The sequence below is a fragment of the Octopus bimaculoides genome, chromosome 21 (assembly GCF_001194135.2).
Source record: "Octopus bimaculoides isolate UCB-OBI-ISO-001 chromosome 21, ASM119413v2, whole genome shotgun sequence".
Taxonomy (NCBI): domain Eukaryota; kingdom Metazoa; phylum Mollusca; class Cephalopoda; order Octopoda; family Octopodidae; genus Octopus; species Octopus bimaculoides.
Window position 1 is genome coordinate 37,538,367 of NC_069001.1, and position 17,015 is coordinate 37,555,381.

Consider the following 17,015-nt stretch of genomic DNA (forward strand, 5'->3'; position numbering starts at 1 on the left):
ATATATATATATATATATATATATATATATATATATATATATATAGAGAGAGAGAGAGAGAGAGAGAGAGAGAGGGAAATAAAGTATGCAAACATTACATCCACATCCAGGATGGTGAGTTTTCATGTGCGAATTAAAGTTGGTTGTTCTCGTCAAACACAAATCGCAACTGACTGGTTCATGACAATCATTTGCTGCAATCAACATCTGAAATAAAATAATAAATAAATAACTACAACTGTTCGATGGTTAATTTCCTCACTCAACTAAATTTAAATGGAAAGGTATTTTTACTTCAAAACCTAAACAAGAGTTAACCATTTTGTGAAGCTATTTAACACTTTTGTTACCCTATTTCTCTTGAAACACATTGCTTTTGTTTCAATTAACTCCGAGAGTGTAATGGGTGCTTTTTACGTGCCATCACCATGGGGGCCAGTCAGGCAGCACTGGCATCGACTATGTTTGGGTGGTGCTTTTTATGTGCCACTAGCACAGGGGCCAGTCGGGAGTGGGGGTCACTGGCATCAACCACATTTGGATGGTGCTTTTTACATGCCACTGGCATGGGGAGCCAGTCGGGTGCCAGTCAGGTGGCACTGGCATCGGCCACAACTCCAATTTCCATTTTCCTTTTGATTTTGATTTTTTAAATTTTGCTTTTGATTTTACTTGACTCAACAGGTCTTCTCAAGTGCAGCGTATCACCCAGTGATTCAAGGGTACTTTTAAAATAGGGTGGTTATGCAACACTGGTATAGGCTATGGCTGTGATCTCACTTTACTTGCAAAGTCTTCTCAACATATATATATCTACACACACACACAAGCTTTTTTTCAGTTTCCAGCTGCCAAATTCATTCACCAAACTTTGGTCAAGTTCAGACTGATCAAGGCCTTTACTCATGTTTGACCATCATGTCGTACCATTGTATAGATGATACTGCCTGGGGTGGCGAGAGAGACAACCAAAAGAGGAATCAACTCCTTGAATTTTTCTACCTTTATTTTCGTAACTTTAGCAAACCTTAACCCCGCAAAGGGCAGAGAGAAACATTATCCTTTGGTGTTAAATATGCAAAACATTAGGAATATTCTTCTCTACTCCTCATCACCATCATCATCATTATCACCTTCTTCTTCACAGCTAACCAATTAGGACTAGGGGCTTGGCAAATTTTTTATCTCATTGAACCCCTCATGGAATTGTTGGTAACTTACTGTCCATCTCACCTCATCACATAAATTTCCAAAATAAAATCAAAAAGTATGATAAAAATTTCTTGTTCGGGAAGCAATAAATTACTTCATTCTTTTTGAGTCATCACTGCTTTCTAATAAGAAATTATGAAAGAAGATAAACGAAAATGAAAAACTAAACAAAATTGATAAACAACAATAAAACTTCAGTGATATAATATCGATACAGTTAGAATACAGATCCACTGGATATCTACGTATCCAGGGTTCAATATTGACTACTTTGTTTCATTATGGGTTGGACAGATCTGCACAACGACAGCGGGGAGTAAATTTTTCTATTTCGAAACAACTGACCTGTTCAGAAGACTCCAGTGGTGAGAAGGCATCAGTATTTTCTTCGTACAACAAGTCGTCAAATAAATCAAACTCCAGGTCATAAAGAGGGCGAGCTTCACCAATCTCGTGTTGACGATCTGGACGATTCTCCCGGTGGCTCTCTCTCAAACTTCTTGTTCCAGCTGGGGAGGAAGGGAAGGAGAAAGAAGCACACAAACTTAAATAATCACCAATATACACACCAAGTGGTGAAGAGAGCCCCTATGTGGTCACTCAACATGCTAGAAATAAGGCCCAACACACCCTGAAATCACCTCCCCCTCACCTCTTTCTAATACACTCGTCTACCTGAGACTAATCATACTTTAATGTTTATGAAGCTATCTCCTATTTCTTTCCTGTTTCAGTCATTTCACTGTTATTGCCCATGCTGGGGCACTGTCCTGAAGAACTTTTAGCCGAATGAATCAACCCAAGTACTTAGTTTTTTTAAAAAACCTGGTACTTATTCTATCAGTCTCTTTTGTTGAACTGCTGAGTTATGAGGACATAAACACACCAACACTGCTTGTCAAGTGGCACTGGGAGACAAACAGACACAAAGACACACACACACAAGGCTTCTTTCAGTTTCCATCTACCAGATGTACTCACAAGGCTTTTGTCAGCCCAAGGTTGTAGCAGAAGACAATTGCACAAGGTGCCATGAAGTGGGATTGAACCTGGAACAGGCCTGAGATCCTCCTGTGGATATCCTTCACTAGGTTCCTGAACATGATAGGTTGGTGGCAGGAGACAGCGTTGATATAGAGCAGCCTCTCATTTGGTTTGTGGTAGGGCTTGTATGAACAGAAGCCCAGGTCCAATGTAACACCTAAAAAGTTTATAGCACTAAGGTTGGTCTTGATTGTAACCTTGAGTCCCATAGGGCTAAGGGTGCTAACTAGGTCCTTCCTAGGTTTGTCTACGGATTGAACCTGGAACCATGTGTTTGGGAAGTAAACTTCTTACTACACAACCACACCTTAAAATCTTTAAAGCCTTTATCACAAGCTCATTGTAATATGAATGACCCTTTGAGGTTTCAGTTGGTCATTATATGAAATATACCAGAGTGTTCCCAGTCAAATGAAGGATAACTTTTGGGGTAATGTCATACATGGGATAATTATAATGTAACTTTTATCAAATTTCTTGGTGCTTCTACAAAATGCTAAAATAATGAATACTAATTTTTAAAAGAAAAATAATTATTATCTTAAAATAAAATTCAATATTTTTCTTATGTGTATAATTCCTCTCATGAACTACTCACTCATTTACCTCCTCCTCCTCTTCCTCCTCTATGATTCCTCTCTCACTGTGTGTGTGTTTGTAAGAGTGTAAATATGGGTATTAGTGTGTGTGTGTGTGTGTGTGTGTGTGTGTGTGAAAGAGAGAAGTCGAGTAGTAATACATACAGGGCCTGGTGAGATAATTGCGTATATCCATGTGCCGTGTGCGACACAGACGTCGCCTCCGTGTGCGTCCCAGATGTATCTCTCCTTCCCGTTCATCAGAAGATTGATCCGACAATGTCTCTATATGGGCCATTGGTGCCTCGGCTGTCTGGAGGGTGTTTTCCCTGCACAGAGTAACACATTACACTAGTCATACAGTATACTTAGTTAAACATATATATATATAAATATACAGAACAAAAACACACAGAGAAAATCACACCTTTAATTGTAGAATTCACCTTACAAAGTTGACAATTGTTTCTATTGTGTTAACATATTTAGATGTAGAAAATATTGAAATTAATAATCTTAAAGGCCCAGTCTTCAGTGATACAATAATTCTAAAGACCCAGTCTTCAACACAGCATTCCTAAACATCCAGTCTTCAGTAACGCAATAATCTTAAAGACCCAGTCTTCAACAACCAAACAATCCTAAAGACCTAGTCTTCAGTAACAATAATCCTAAATATCTAATCTTCAGCAACACAAGACCCAGTCTTCAACACAACTATCCAAAAGACCCAGTTTTCAACAATACAATAGCCCTAAAGATCCAGTTTCCAGTTACACAATAATTCTTAAGACTCAATCTTCAACATAATCCTTAACACCCAGTCTTCAGTAACACAATAATCCTAATGACCTAGTCTTCAACAACACAACAATCCTAAAGACCCAGTTCTCAGCAACACTAATTTTAAAGACCAAATCTTCAATAACACAATTCTTTAGACCAAGTTTTCAATAATACAACAATCCTAAAATCCCAATCTTCAGCTACACAGTAATTCTAAAACCCAGTCTTCAACAACTTGATAATTCTTAAGAGCCATTATTCAGAAGCAAAGTAATCCTAAAGCTTCAATTTTCAGTTACATAGTAATGATAAAGACACAGTCTTCAGTAAAGAAATTATCCTAAAGACCCAGTCTTCAGCAACAAATAGTCAATAAAAAAACAACACAACCCATGCCTTTCCAGTCTGTCTTCATTTAATACCAAAACCAAAATTTTGTGTCCAAGAATTATTTAGACGAAATAAAACATCCAGAACAAGATGACAAGGAGCAAAGGCTTACCAGTCAGAGGCTATTCTGTAGATATGTGCATTGAGCATGTCTGTGAGTGGTGTGCCCCTGGAGGGGAGAGATGTGGGTGGAAATGATAGGTCAACAGGGACACAGGTAGAAGTCGAGCTTACGGCACAACTAGATTGTTCGTTCTGACTTGGTGTTTCAGTGATGGGGTGTTCGACCATCCAGGTGGCTAGGGTGTTCACGACATGAGCAGAAGCCTCAATGTTGACACCTGAAACAGAAAAAAACAGAGAAGAATGCTGTGTATTGTGGTAATTAAAATATTGATTGCTTCTTATCATATAGATACACACACACACACACAGGTACAGATGTGGCTGTATGGTTAAGCAGCTGGCTTCCCAATCATAAGGCCTTGGGTTCAGTCCCACCGAGTGACACCTTGGGCAAGTATCTTCTATTATAGCTCTGGGCCAACCAAAGCCTTGTGAATGGATTTGGAAGAGGGAAACTGAAAGAAGCCCATTGTGTGTGTGTGTGTGTGTGTGTGTGTGTGTGTGCATGCAGGTATGTATGTGTGATGATGGTGATGATGATGATACACAAGGCTACAAAATTTCATTGGAGAGGATAATGTTAAGCATTTCAGCCCTATCTCCAGGTTTTCCTTGATATTTTATCAAACCCTAAGGTGCAGGTGTGGCTGTGTGGTAAGAAGCTTGCTTTCCAATCCCATGGTTCCAGATTCAATCCCACTGCAAGGCACCTTGAGCAGGTGTCTTCTACTATAGCTTCAGGCCAACCAAAGCTTTGTGAGTGAATTTGCTACATGGAAACTGAAAGAAGCCTGTCGTGTGTGCATGTGTGTTTGTGTTTGTCTCCCCCACCCACTTGAGAACCAGTGCCGGTGTGCTTATGTTTCCGTAACTTAGCAATTCGGCAAAAGAGACCAATAGAATAAGTATCAAGCTTTAAAATAATGTACTGTAGTCGAATCACTCGACTAAAAATTCTTCTAGGTGGTACCCCAGCATGGCCACAGCCTAGTGACTGAAACAAATAAAGGATAAAAAATGGAAAGAGGAAAGGAAAAAACAATTTCCATGGGATCAAAACTCGGAACAGAAAGAGACGCCAGTAAACGCAAGACAAATATTGTCCAACAATAAACCAGTCCTGACGTTGAGGCGTTTCACTTGGAAAATTTGCAGCAGGACATTATGAGTCAATTAAAATAACGAGGCTTTAGTCTGTGATGAGAGGAGGAGGAGGAGGAAGCAACTGTTACTTACCTGTTGCCCTCATTGCCTGCACAATGTGGTTTAGGCTAAATCCCATCTCGATGAGTGGTGCATAGAGAGGTGATGGTGGGGTTTGTGGTGTGGGGCTGACTGCTGTTACAGTTGCTGGAGACAAAGTCGGATGTTGTAATGGTGATACGCTGATAGGAACTGCTGAAAGACTGATGGAGAGGAGAAAACAAACAGACATTTAAACAACAATTAGTCAGTGAGAAACATTACATAACATAACCATACAGTGTGTGTGTGTGTGTGTATGTGTAAGTATATAAGTTTTAGTGTTCTTATGAAGGTAAACCCTACATTGAACCCAGAAGGTTTGCTAATGGAAGAAATGGGATCACAATGTAGTTCAGTCTCACACAGTTTCAATACAGTAAGAACCACACACGTTCTCTCATCATCATCATCATCATCATCATTTAACATCTGTTGTCCATGTGGTCATGGGTTGGACACTTTGAATGGAATTGGTGATCCGGAGAGTTGCACCAGGCTCCAGTCTGATTTAGCATGGTTTCTATGGCTGGATACCCTTCCTAAAAACCAAGCACTTTGAGAGTGTAATGGGTGTTTTTTATGTGCCAGCAGCATGTACACACACACACACACACACACACACATACAAATAAAACAAAACAGGAAGCTGGAATAATTATTTGGCATTATATATTCACCATTACATATGTTTCATTTGCTAAGACGAATCACAAAATTGCATATGTTGGATAGACATGTAAGAAATTTCCTATTAGAAATCCTTCACACAAGCCTAGCCATTAGGGTGGCATCATTCCAATGCTAAAGAAACGTTGTGACCAGCAAGGTATAACAACATCTGACAGAGTTTGGTCAATCACGTGGTTTCAAAATAACGAATATGGTGGTCAATGCAAGGAATATTTGAAGATATCTCTTTTACTTGTATCTCATCCACCAATTCCTCTGGCCATCAGTGACGATGCTTGGTGGGGTCACGTGTTTCATGTCTTTCTACAAATAGACCGCCTCACCTCAGGGAACTGGCTGGGGTTGATCAAGCCCTAGGCTGTGCCCATGTGACACTAACCCTTCCAACAAATAAATTAAAAACAAAATACCGCCCCCAATGCCTGTAGGTAGAGCAGAGTTGTCTTACCTTGGTTCACTTAGCATCGTTCTGATCCGGTGGACAACAGGTTGGTGGCGCTGTAGGAGAGAACTGCTGTCCATGCTGGAGCGACGAGTCCCTACTCCGTTGGTGCCACTGTTGACATTGCTATCATCGACAGAGGCAGAAGTACTTGTGCTGTTACTTCGTTCCAGTGGGGGGCTGGACGTTACGTCCACACTGGCCTTGATGCCTTTCGATGCCCTCAGCTTATCCAGTTGTTCTATTAAATAAAACACAGCAAACGTAACCAGAGATAATCAGTGATAAATGATTGAGATTAGCTGTTGTTGTTATTATTATTATTATTATTATTATTATTATTATTATTATTATTATTACGTAAAGCAGCGATCTGGCAGAACTGTCAGCATGAGGGACAAAATGCTAAGCAGCATTTCATATGTCTTCATGTTCTGAGTTCAAATTCTGCCAACGTTGAATTTGCTTTCCATCCTTTCAAAGTCAATTAAGTAAGTACCAGTTGGACATTAGGGTTGATGTAATCGACTTAACCCCTCCGCTCAAACTGCTGCCCTTGTGCCAAAATTTGAAATCATTATTATTATTACTATTATCATTTTTATTATTATTATTACCTCCGCCTTAGCAAAGACGGAGGTATTGTTTCCAGTTGGGTTTGTTTGCCTCTGGACAAGATATCTGAAGAACCACTGGATGAAACTTTCATAATTATTATTATTATAATTGTTATTATTATCATTATCATCATTATCCTTATTATTATTATTATTGTTGTTGTTGTTGTTGTTGTTGTTGTTATTAATATTATTGTTGTTGTTGTTCAAGTTCAACTTTGCCGTTCATCCTTTTTCCAGGGGTCAGTGAAATAAGTACTAGTTAAGCACTGGGGTCAGTCCCATCAACTAGCCCCTTCTCACCAAATTTCAGGTGTCATACCTTATCAGCAGAAAGGATCGTTACTGCTCCTGTCATTATTGATTTCCTTTTAACAGTTGAAAGAATTATTTATATTTACATACGTATGGTACGTGTGAGAATGTGTGTGTGTGTGTGTGTGTGAGAGTGTTTGTGCGTGAATGTGTGTGTGTGTGTGTCTGTGTATCAATGTGTGAGTGTGTATGTGTGTATCCATGTGTATGTGTGCTTATATATGTTTGTGAACGTTTGCCTGACACACATACAGACACTGATTCAAAATACACGCGTCAGTCTGTCTGTCTTTGTCACTGTATGTATGAAGACTGTGTGTGTGTATGTGAAGACTCTGTGTGTGTGTTTACATTTGTGAACGTTTACCTGACACACATCCAGACACTGACTCAAAATGCATGTCAGTCTGTCTAAAAATCTGTGTGTGTGTGTGTGTGTGTGTGTGTGTGTTAGCACTCACCTTCATACTGAGCAAGATTGGCTTGGTTATCAGACTGGGTTTGAATCATAACCTGGTAGAGAACATTCTGTGCTCGTTCCAATTCCACCAAGGACACAAGACGTCGGAACGGGGATGGTACCGTGGCCAGCTTTACCATCTGCTTCATGATGGCACGAAGCTCACCTTTCATGTCATCATCTCGTCTCACCACAGTGCCGTCAGGAAGGGCTTTGCTGCTCTCGGCTCGTAGGTCGGATTTCGGCACGAGCAGCATCTCGGTGTATTTGTTGGTCAATAGAACCCTGTAAAGCATTCGCAATGCCGCCAATTTCAATGACGCCATCCTGAAGTTGAACAACTCGTGCTGTAAGGCGTTGTCTTCGGTGGAATTCACCTCAAAGACGTTCTCGTCAGAACTCTCTTCCGTGATCACATCGGCCGAAACAGCACTTTCTTCTTTGCCAAATTTTTGTGACGCGGTCTCGGTGCCACAGGACGGTGTGTCAGAGAAGCTGGAATTCGGCAACGAACCTTCCCTGCTGCTAGAAACGGTTTGAGACATGTCACCCTGGGACCCGTGCATTGCCTCTCGGCTGTCCATCAATGATGTAGATGCTGAGGCTGGCACTGAACGCAGCGACGATGACGACAGCGGCGGTGGTGGCGGTGGTAGTGGGATGCCAAAACTAGCATAATTAATGCTTTGCAACAACAAACATTGCCGTTTCTTGTCAGCGTTGTGATCTGTGGGTCTTTGTCGACTGTTTTCTTCAGTGATTTGTTGTTCCTGATCGGTGACCTGTGCTGGATCATCGGGCGGGCTCTTAGCAGTAGTGACAGCAGCAGCAACAGGATCCACGGATGACTCCTCCATTGGGTTGGAGTCTTGCAATTCATCAGTTGTTTTCCCTGGTTTCTTTTGCCCTCCATTCAAAGAACCATATTCCTGGTGTCTACTGAGCTGTAGTGAGTGCTTCTCGTCACTGATCAGAGTCAATTTCATGACAGCCTGTAAAAGCTGTGGGGTGAGGCCAGCCAGGTGGTTGATGTCAAACTCAGCAGGTTCAATGGGTTCGAGGTTGGCTATGGCAGCATCACTGAAAGGAGGAAGAGAACAATTTTTTGTTAATCAATGGTACAAATATATATAAAACAAGGGGGTTTTAGCAGAGTTTAAAATTATGGGCTAAAAATCAGACAAACATGTTTAAATGATCAAATGTTTACATAAATTTCAATGAGTTTCACAGAGATAGATAATATCAAAGTAAGTACATCTAAAAGCTCCAATACTGTTAACAGCCACCATGTCATCATACAGCAGAGTTATCTGAGCTGGAAAAACATGTGAAACTTTGTCAGTGCATGGAATTCATATAATATTTATCCAACAGGAAGATAGGTCTTAATTACAAATCATAGCATTTGCTTGAGATAAATTTATATATAGACATATTTAAAGAGAGAGAGAGGGAAAAAGAGAGAGAGAGAGGGGGAGAGAGAGAGAGAGAGAGAGAGAGAGAGGAAGAGAGAGAGCGAGAGAGAGGGGGGAGGAAATAAGAGGTCACCTGATGAATGTGTCACTGTCATCCCAATGGACTTTAGCTGTGGTTGACTGGTCTCGTGACACCCCTAACAAGGTGCCCTTCTTGTAGGCAGTTTTATGTTTGCATCGGCCGCCCACTCTCAGTCCATGGTCAAGGCCACCAATAAGCACTAAGCTTGGCCACACCTAAAATAGACACAACACAAAGAAAAAGACTCAGACTCAGAAACAGTGAAAGAGGTGGAGGAGGTGTTGTTGTTATTCTAAACCTCACATTTATCAGATATGGGAGGAGGAAAGGCAAATGTGTGTAATTCTTTTAACTCTTTAGCATTCAGGCTAACTTCATCTGATGTAAACCTTAATAATTCACATTCTTAGTAGTATTTAATTCTGTGTCTGAAGAATTTCTAATAGGAGATATCTTACATGTTTTCTCCTTCATGTACAATTTTGTAACTTCTATTAGCAAATGAAATATGTGTGAAGGTGAATAAATAATATCAAAAATTTTTCCAAACTCCTGTTCTGATATATATACATGTGTTAAATATATATATATATGTATAGTCTATCATATAAATGTATGTTTAATTATATAAAAAAGTGTTGCTGCTAGAATAAAAATAGCCTGGGCAAAGTTCAGAGAGCTCCTACCTTTGCTGGTGACAAAAGGCCTCTCACTCAGAGTAAAAGGTAGACTGTATGATGTATGTGTACAAACAGCCATGCTACATGGCAGTGAAACATGGGTCGAAACTGCTGAGTGTGATTGTTACCAGCGTCGCTTTACTGGCACGTGAAAAACAACATTCGAGCAAGGTCGTTGACAGTGCTGCTGGACTGGCTCCTGTGCAGGTGGCACGTAAAAAACACTATTTGAGTGTGGTCGATGCCAGTAACTCCTAACTGGCTCCCATGCCGGTAGCATGTGAAAAGCACCCACTACACTCTTGGAGTGGTTGGCATTAGGAAGGGCATCCAGCTGTAGAAACTCTGCCAGATCAGATTGGAGCCTGGTGCAGCCTTCTGGCTCACTAGTCCTCAGTCAACTGTCCAACCCATGCCAGCATGGAAAGCAGATGTTAAGTGATGATGATGATGATGATGAGGAAACACATCTAGTAATGTGTGTGTGTGTGCGTGTGTGTGTGTGTGTGTGTGTGTGTGTGCCTGTCAGTATGGTGAATAGAAACCCAAAACCAGACGTGATATTTCAGTAAAAAATGGCCAACACTTACTTCATAACATAATGTTTCTACGGACTGGAATAATATCTTTGTATCACTTTCATTCTTCGTGACGGCTGCTGGGACGGAACCTTCTTTATCTTCCTCTGAAACAACACAGAAAGATAGAAATTGATAAGAGAGATTCTAAGTCACTGCTGTTATTGAAAACCATCACATGTATTAAAGCTGATGCAAGAGAACAGATCCATTGTTAAAAATGTTACAAGGTGATGACGATGATGATGATGATGATGATGAAAACGAGAGCAACGAGACAACAAAGATATTGCTGGTGCTGAGAGAAAAAGCAGGCAATTGATGACAGAAGGCACGAGCACAACAAGCAGCAACGTTCCCATGACGACATCGTCTAACAAGGAAGCAATGGAGTGCGAGCTTCCATAGCATGCCGTGAGGTGGCGGCAGAGACAGTCTTGAGAAGGCCAGGACGGATGAAACAATGATGAAATTGGGACGGAAGCAAGGCAGAGGCCACAGACACGTCAGTGACGACAATGATGATGACAATGATGATGATGACGAGGAGGGAGACAATGATGATGACAGTTGTGTTGATGAAGAGCTTAAGATGATGATGGTGGTGGTTGTGAGAGTAAGAATGATGATGATGAGGAGGAAGAGGAGAATGGTAAAGAGTTCATGCTGACAATGGAGGTGGTGGTAGTGGTGGTGATGATGACAGTGATGACAAGACTGTTAATTCAAGCAGGGTTTACCTTGCTCCGAGAGAGCCTCAAACTTATCGATCTTGTTGATTTGTTTAATGATCATGTCGTTGATGGGCCCGGTCCAGCTTTCGTTCTTGTGTAGAGTCCGCAGCAGGGAGATGGCAGCCTCCACCATGGTGGTCGTGGCAGGGGCACACAGTGGATCTCCTGGTAGGAGGTCACATGGTGATCCCTGGACCTGCATGTCAGTGATCTTCACCTGAAACACACAGACAGACAGTTTATAGAGGAGGGGAGGAAGAGGAGGGGGAGGAAGAGAAGGAGGAACTTAATAATAATTCTTTCTATTACAGGCAGAAGGGCTGAAGTGTTGAAGGGGTGGGGAGCGGGGGAGTCGAAAACATTTGACCCTGGATTCAACTGGTACTTAATCTATTGATCTCTAAATTAAAACAATCCTAATGTTTTTATAAATAGTTAACAGTTAGTTATAAACCCAAAGAATTATAAATTATGAATAAAAAATATGAATTCATCAAAGAGAAACAATTTTAATTTTTTATTCAGATTGTATTTTAGACGAATTGTTTCAGATAAACTCGCCTAGAGGCCAAATATCTGGTGCTCTGTCAATTATTACCATTGAAGACAAGAGAAAGATCGTCTTACTTTTTCTCCAGGGTTACAACTGTAAAACATAACACAGGGATACAGCTCAGTAGCATCAATGTCGTCAAAGGCAAGTTTCAACTTCTGAAAGAAATGGAAGCAGACATTTTCAATTGGAGAACATCAATTATTGTGAGCATACATACACACACATACATATACATATGTATATATACATATAAACACACATACATATACATATATATATATATATATATATATATATATATATATACATACATACATACATACAAACACACAGATACATATGTGTATATACATAATTATATAAATATATATGTACATATATATATACCGTTACACACACACAAACACATATATATACACATACATTTATACATATACATACATACATTTATACATATACCCATAGATACATATATACATATATACACACACAAATATACAGACATATACAATCACAGCACAAAGCATGCAGTGTACAGCAGTGAAGGGCGGATGGAGGTAGAGATAGGGTGACCCTGGAGCAGAGACAGGTGAGCAAGCGTCGTGCGCCGACAGAGTGACTCCTGGCGCTCAAGTAGAAGCACAAATAATAGAATCAGAAATCTCGATCCTTCCACACTGTGAGACTTTGTCTGCCCCGGGAGGGAGGTGGGGGTGAGGCGGGGGGTTGTCGATGACAACATCAGTAACAACAACAACAGCAGTGGCAACAACATCAATAAGAGCAAACAACAGAAACAAAATATGAACAACAACATAAATATAAACGTCAATCTCATCAACAACAACAACAGCATGAAGAAGAGAATGTTTGATAAAAAAGATAAGAGAAGAACGGGCGGAGAGACTGTTGTTGTTGTTGTTGTGGTCGATGTGCTTACCTCTCCATTCTTGCCAAAAGACAACGTCCTGGCATCCATATCTAACAGCACTGTGATGTAATCTCCTTGGCTATAACCCGGCAATGTGACACTCTGTTCTCCGTTGTGATAAACATTGCCACTGTAAGCCCGATATAACCACATATCGGTGGTCGTACTTTGACAGTAGTCAGTGACAGGCCACCGGGATACACCAACACACGTTCCCTCGTTACCACTGTTCTCCTTCACAATCAGGAACTGACCACGGCAACAACCATAGCAACAGCAGGAAGAAAGAAACAAAGAGAATAGCATTTAGTACGGTGCCAATACGATGGAAACGGAAGGTAATGTGGTGGTGATGGTGATGGTGGCAATGATGGTGATGGTGATGGTGATGATGGTGGTGGTGTTTGATTTCAAATTTTGACACAAGGCCAGCAATTTCAGGAGAGGGTAGGGGTAAGTTAATTTATATTGATCCCAATATTCAACTGGTACTTGTTTTATCAACCCTGAAAGGACGAAAGGCAAAGCTGAGCTGAGCAGAGGGATGAAATGTCGCTAAGCGTTATGCCCAGCATGTCAATGATTCTTATTTCTTTTATGGCCCACAAAGGGGCTAAACATAGAGGGGACAAACAAGGACAGACAAAGGGATTAAGTTGATTACATCGACCCTAGTGCGTAACTGGTATTTAATTTATCGACTCCGAAAGGATGAAAGGCGAAGTCGACCTTGGCGGAATTTGAACTAAGAATGTAACAACAGGCGACATACGGCTAAGCATTTTGCCCGGTGTGCCAGTTCTGCCAGCTCACCGCCAGTGTTTGTCGTAATATTGATAGTAATGGTGGTGGTGGTGGTAGTGGTGATGTTAATAATGAAGATGGTTATGGTGAGGTTAATAATGATGGTGATGATGATGGTGATGGTTGTTGCACTCAATAGAATCTGGTGTGTGAGAAAGAGGAGTTTTATATTTTACGAGTTAGGTTCTTGATGGAGAATGGAAAACAAATTCAATACGATATATAAGTAGAATCTATGTTATGAAATGTGAGACAATTTACAAATATGTATTTTACAAAAAAGAAGAAACAGAATTTCTTTTTCAATTAAAAACAAGATTTAAGGAGAGAAAAATAAGCAAAACGAAATAAAACATTTCCGTTAATCTCACCTTCCATTGATAACAACCAGAAGTAATTTGCATATTGCCCAGCCCATATCCTTTGCCCCCGGGCCCATGGACAAGGGTGTGACCATTCTCAACACTACAGCATAGCGTTTTATCAGGATCAAAAGAAGTGCTTTGTTTGGTAAGTGTTTCTTGTTTTTTGGCAGAGATTGGGCAGCCAGTGGTGGAATCAGTCTGTTCCACTTCATCGATCTTCTCCATCAGTTCGTTCTTGCGTGCCAGGGTTTGTTGGTTGGCGAGTACAACTGGTACAAACCACATGTGTTGGGCCATATCATGAAACAATCGCTGGACAATCTGTGGTAGCAAAGAGAAAGAGGGTTGAGAGAGGAAAATCAATTGAGAAAGATCAATGAACCACAAGGAAACTAAGCAATTTAAAAAAAAAAAACGATATACATATATATGTATGTATGTATATACAGACAGATAGATAGATGACATATCCATGACATACAAATTAATATTTTTTTACATATAAAAACTGCATCCAGCACTAAAAGCTAATTTATACATGAGCTGCCAGCTTTTTGCAGTATCACAGACTGTTTAGTCAGTGTTAAACTATATTTGACAAGATTTCAGTCTGGCATTTGGTAGTAAGGTGTCTGCTACTGATGAAGTGAAAATTATACTGAAATCATGTGATACAACATTCCTATCTCCCAGCATCAATGAGGCTTTGTTTGCTGATATAATCTTTGCTGTTTAACACTAAACATCCATATGAGATGATTTCTTAGGCTGATTACTGAAACTTGTAGCATTTGAAACTACACATCTAAGTTAAGATGGATGTGCAAATATATATATTTGCACATCCTGTTGACCCAAGTGAAATTGTAGTTGTGGCCAATGCGAATGCCGCCTGATTGGCTCCCATGCTGGTGGCACATAAAACGTTCTACAACTTAATTTTCAAATGTCGACATCAAACAAGACGATGAAGTGAAAAAAGACAAAAATAGGAAATTCTTTTTTATTGGAACATTAAAAAAAAAATTACATACACACCCAGACACACACAAAAAGTTTTTAAAAATAATAAAACAGTGTACGTACAGTATCGAAATAGTCTCGATCCAGATCTTTAGGACATGCAGGGAGGATAACAGCCAGTAAATGTAGAGCAATAAGACGAGTTCTCAGACTGCTGATTAATGGCAAACCTTAAAAGAAAGGAAGATGGAAATGGTTAAAATCAATGTTTAAATATCTCAGAGGAATCCGACTAATGATAAGGATTACAATTCTTCAGGTAATTAGTGTCATCTTTCGAGATGAGAATATTTTGGTTTCCAGAAATGTTTACAGCTTCATTATGCTTATTTTTAAAAATTTGTTTCATTCTTCATGGTTGTTGAAGTAGCCATCTTCAGAGTAAATATTTAGAACATTTACATCTGCACCATGTTTCAATTAGCATAATAATAATAATAATAATAATAATAATAATAATAATAATAATAATGCGCACAGAGCTGCGCTCGGTAGTGAAGTGAAAGCACGTTATAAAAATAAAACTACTGAATAATAATAATAATAATAATAATAAATCCTTTCTACTATAGGCACAAGGTCTAAAATTTTGTGGGAGGGGACTAGTCAATTACATCGGCCCCAGTGCATAACTGGTACTTATTTATCAACCCTGGAAGGATGGAAGGCAAAGTCCACCTTGGCAGAATTTGAACTTCGAGTGTAATGATGGACAAAATGCTGCTAAGCGTCTTCTTGCCTGGTGTGCTAATGGCTCTGGCAGCTTGCTGCCTCAATAATAATTATAATGAGGGTCACTATATAAGAATTACCAATATGTTGGCTGCTTTATTTCTCTAGTTGTGCATTATATTGTATAGAGAGAGGAGGAGGAGAGACAGTACAATAGAGGTAGAGAGAGAGGAGAGACAGTACAGTAGACATAGAGAGAGAGAGTTAACGTAAGGGGATCAGGATGAGGTGCACATACTAGGCTTGGTGACAGGAAGAGAGAAAGAAAAAGTCAAAGCGAAATTAGTGGGGCTGAAAGAACATGAAACCAGATGCATTGCAGGATTTATTCTTTGCATTTTGAATTCGAATCCTGTCACAGCCAACTTGGATAGAAAACTGGATCTGTCCCCTAGTTTAACAACACCACCAGTTACTTCAGGTACCTTTAATGGGCCCCACTCTGATGTAGGCATTCAGATCATGTCTCCAGCTCAAAGATTCTCTCCTTCTTCCCTCCCAAAAGTCTCAGAGACCCTGTAAAGGGCCAGGGTCACTGCTTTCCCTCCCAAGTAAAAAATAAAAACAAAAACAAGTTCAAAAACAAGAAGGGAGGTAGAATACTGTTACCTTTCTCGGAAAATTTCCCTGCGATATCAAGGAGCACACTGGTCCATTTTTTACAAGCCAAACGTGACTGGACAGGAACTGAAGCAGCAATTCTTCTAAGGAACACTAAGAAGTCACCAATAGCTATTTGGCTGGGACACGATTCTACAGTCCGAAAATAGAGAAATAATTGAGTTAATAATTAATGAATATTGTATTTCGGGATGGTAATTTTTTTCTTTTTTTTTTTGGCCAAATAGACATGTGCAATATATTTTTATCTTCACTCATTTATTACTGTTTTTATTTAATTATTTTTAACTCATGTCCATTGTCTGGAAATCTTTCATCACACATCTGTAAGGTGGAAGAGCTGTGGAGAGGGAGAGATAGGGATACATAAGGGGCTATAGTAGGTGGTGGTGGGGGGTTATGATGGGAGCTGTGGGAGGGCATTGAGAATGATAGCAGGTGAGAGAGGAGTTTAGAATGGAGTGTAGCAGAGGGGGGGGGGGCAGTGGGTGAAGGCCCAGAAAAGAGGTGATTGGTTGAAATGGAGTGGGCAGAAATGATGAGGAAAGGAAGTAGTTCTGTACGTGGGGTGTCGTTTAGGAGGGGA

General features: G+C 40.1%; 1 protein-coding gene across 1 annotated transcript in view; it reads right to left on the reverse strand.

Annotated features, from left to right (window-relative positions):
* Positions 1–17,015, reverse strand: part of LOC106868812 (probable E3 ubiquitin-protein ligase HERC1) — a 98,961-nt gene that overhangs the window by 40,188 nt on the left and 41,758 nt on the right. Inside the window, exons 28-42 of the mRNA XM_052975429.1 lie at positions 16,418–16,561; positions 15,140–15,246; positions 14,060–14,374; positions 12,894–13,133; positions 12,025–12,108; positions 11,404–11,614; positions 10,676–10,770; positions 9,457–9,620; positions 7,907–8,985; positions 6,520–6,754; positions 5,373–5,542; positions 4,123–4,351; positions 3,000–3,163; positions 1,558–1,721; positions 99–207 (exon numbers count right to left, since the gene is read on the reverse strand). Of these exons, the coding sequence (XP_052831389.1) occupies positions 99–207; positions 1,558–1,721; positions 3,000–3,163; positions 4,123–4,351; positions 5,373–5,542; positions 6,520–6,754; positions 7,907–8,985; positions 9,457–9,620; positions 10,676–10,770; positions 11,404–11,614; positions 12,025–12,108; positions 12,894–13,133; positions 14,060–14,374; positions 15,140–15,246; positions 16,418–16,561 (3,510 nt within the window). The remainder of the gene's footprint in view (positions 1–98; positions 208–1,557; positions 1,722–2,999; positions 3,164–4,122; positions 4,352–5,372; positions 5,543–6,519; positions 6,755–7,906; positions 8,986–9,456; positions 9,621–10,675; positions 10,771–11,403; positions 11,615–12,024; positions 12,109–12,893; positions 13,134–14,059; positions 14,375–15,139; positions 15,247–16,417; positions 16,562–17,015) is intronic.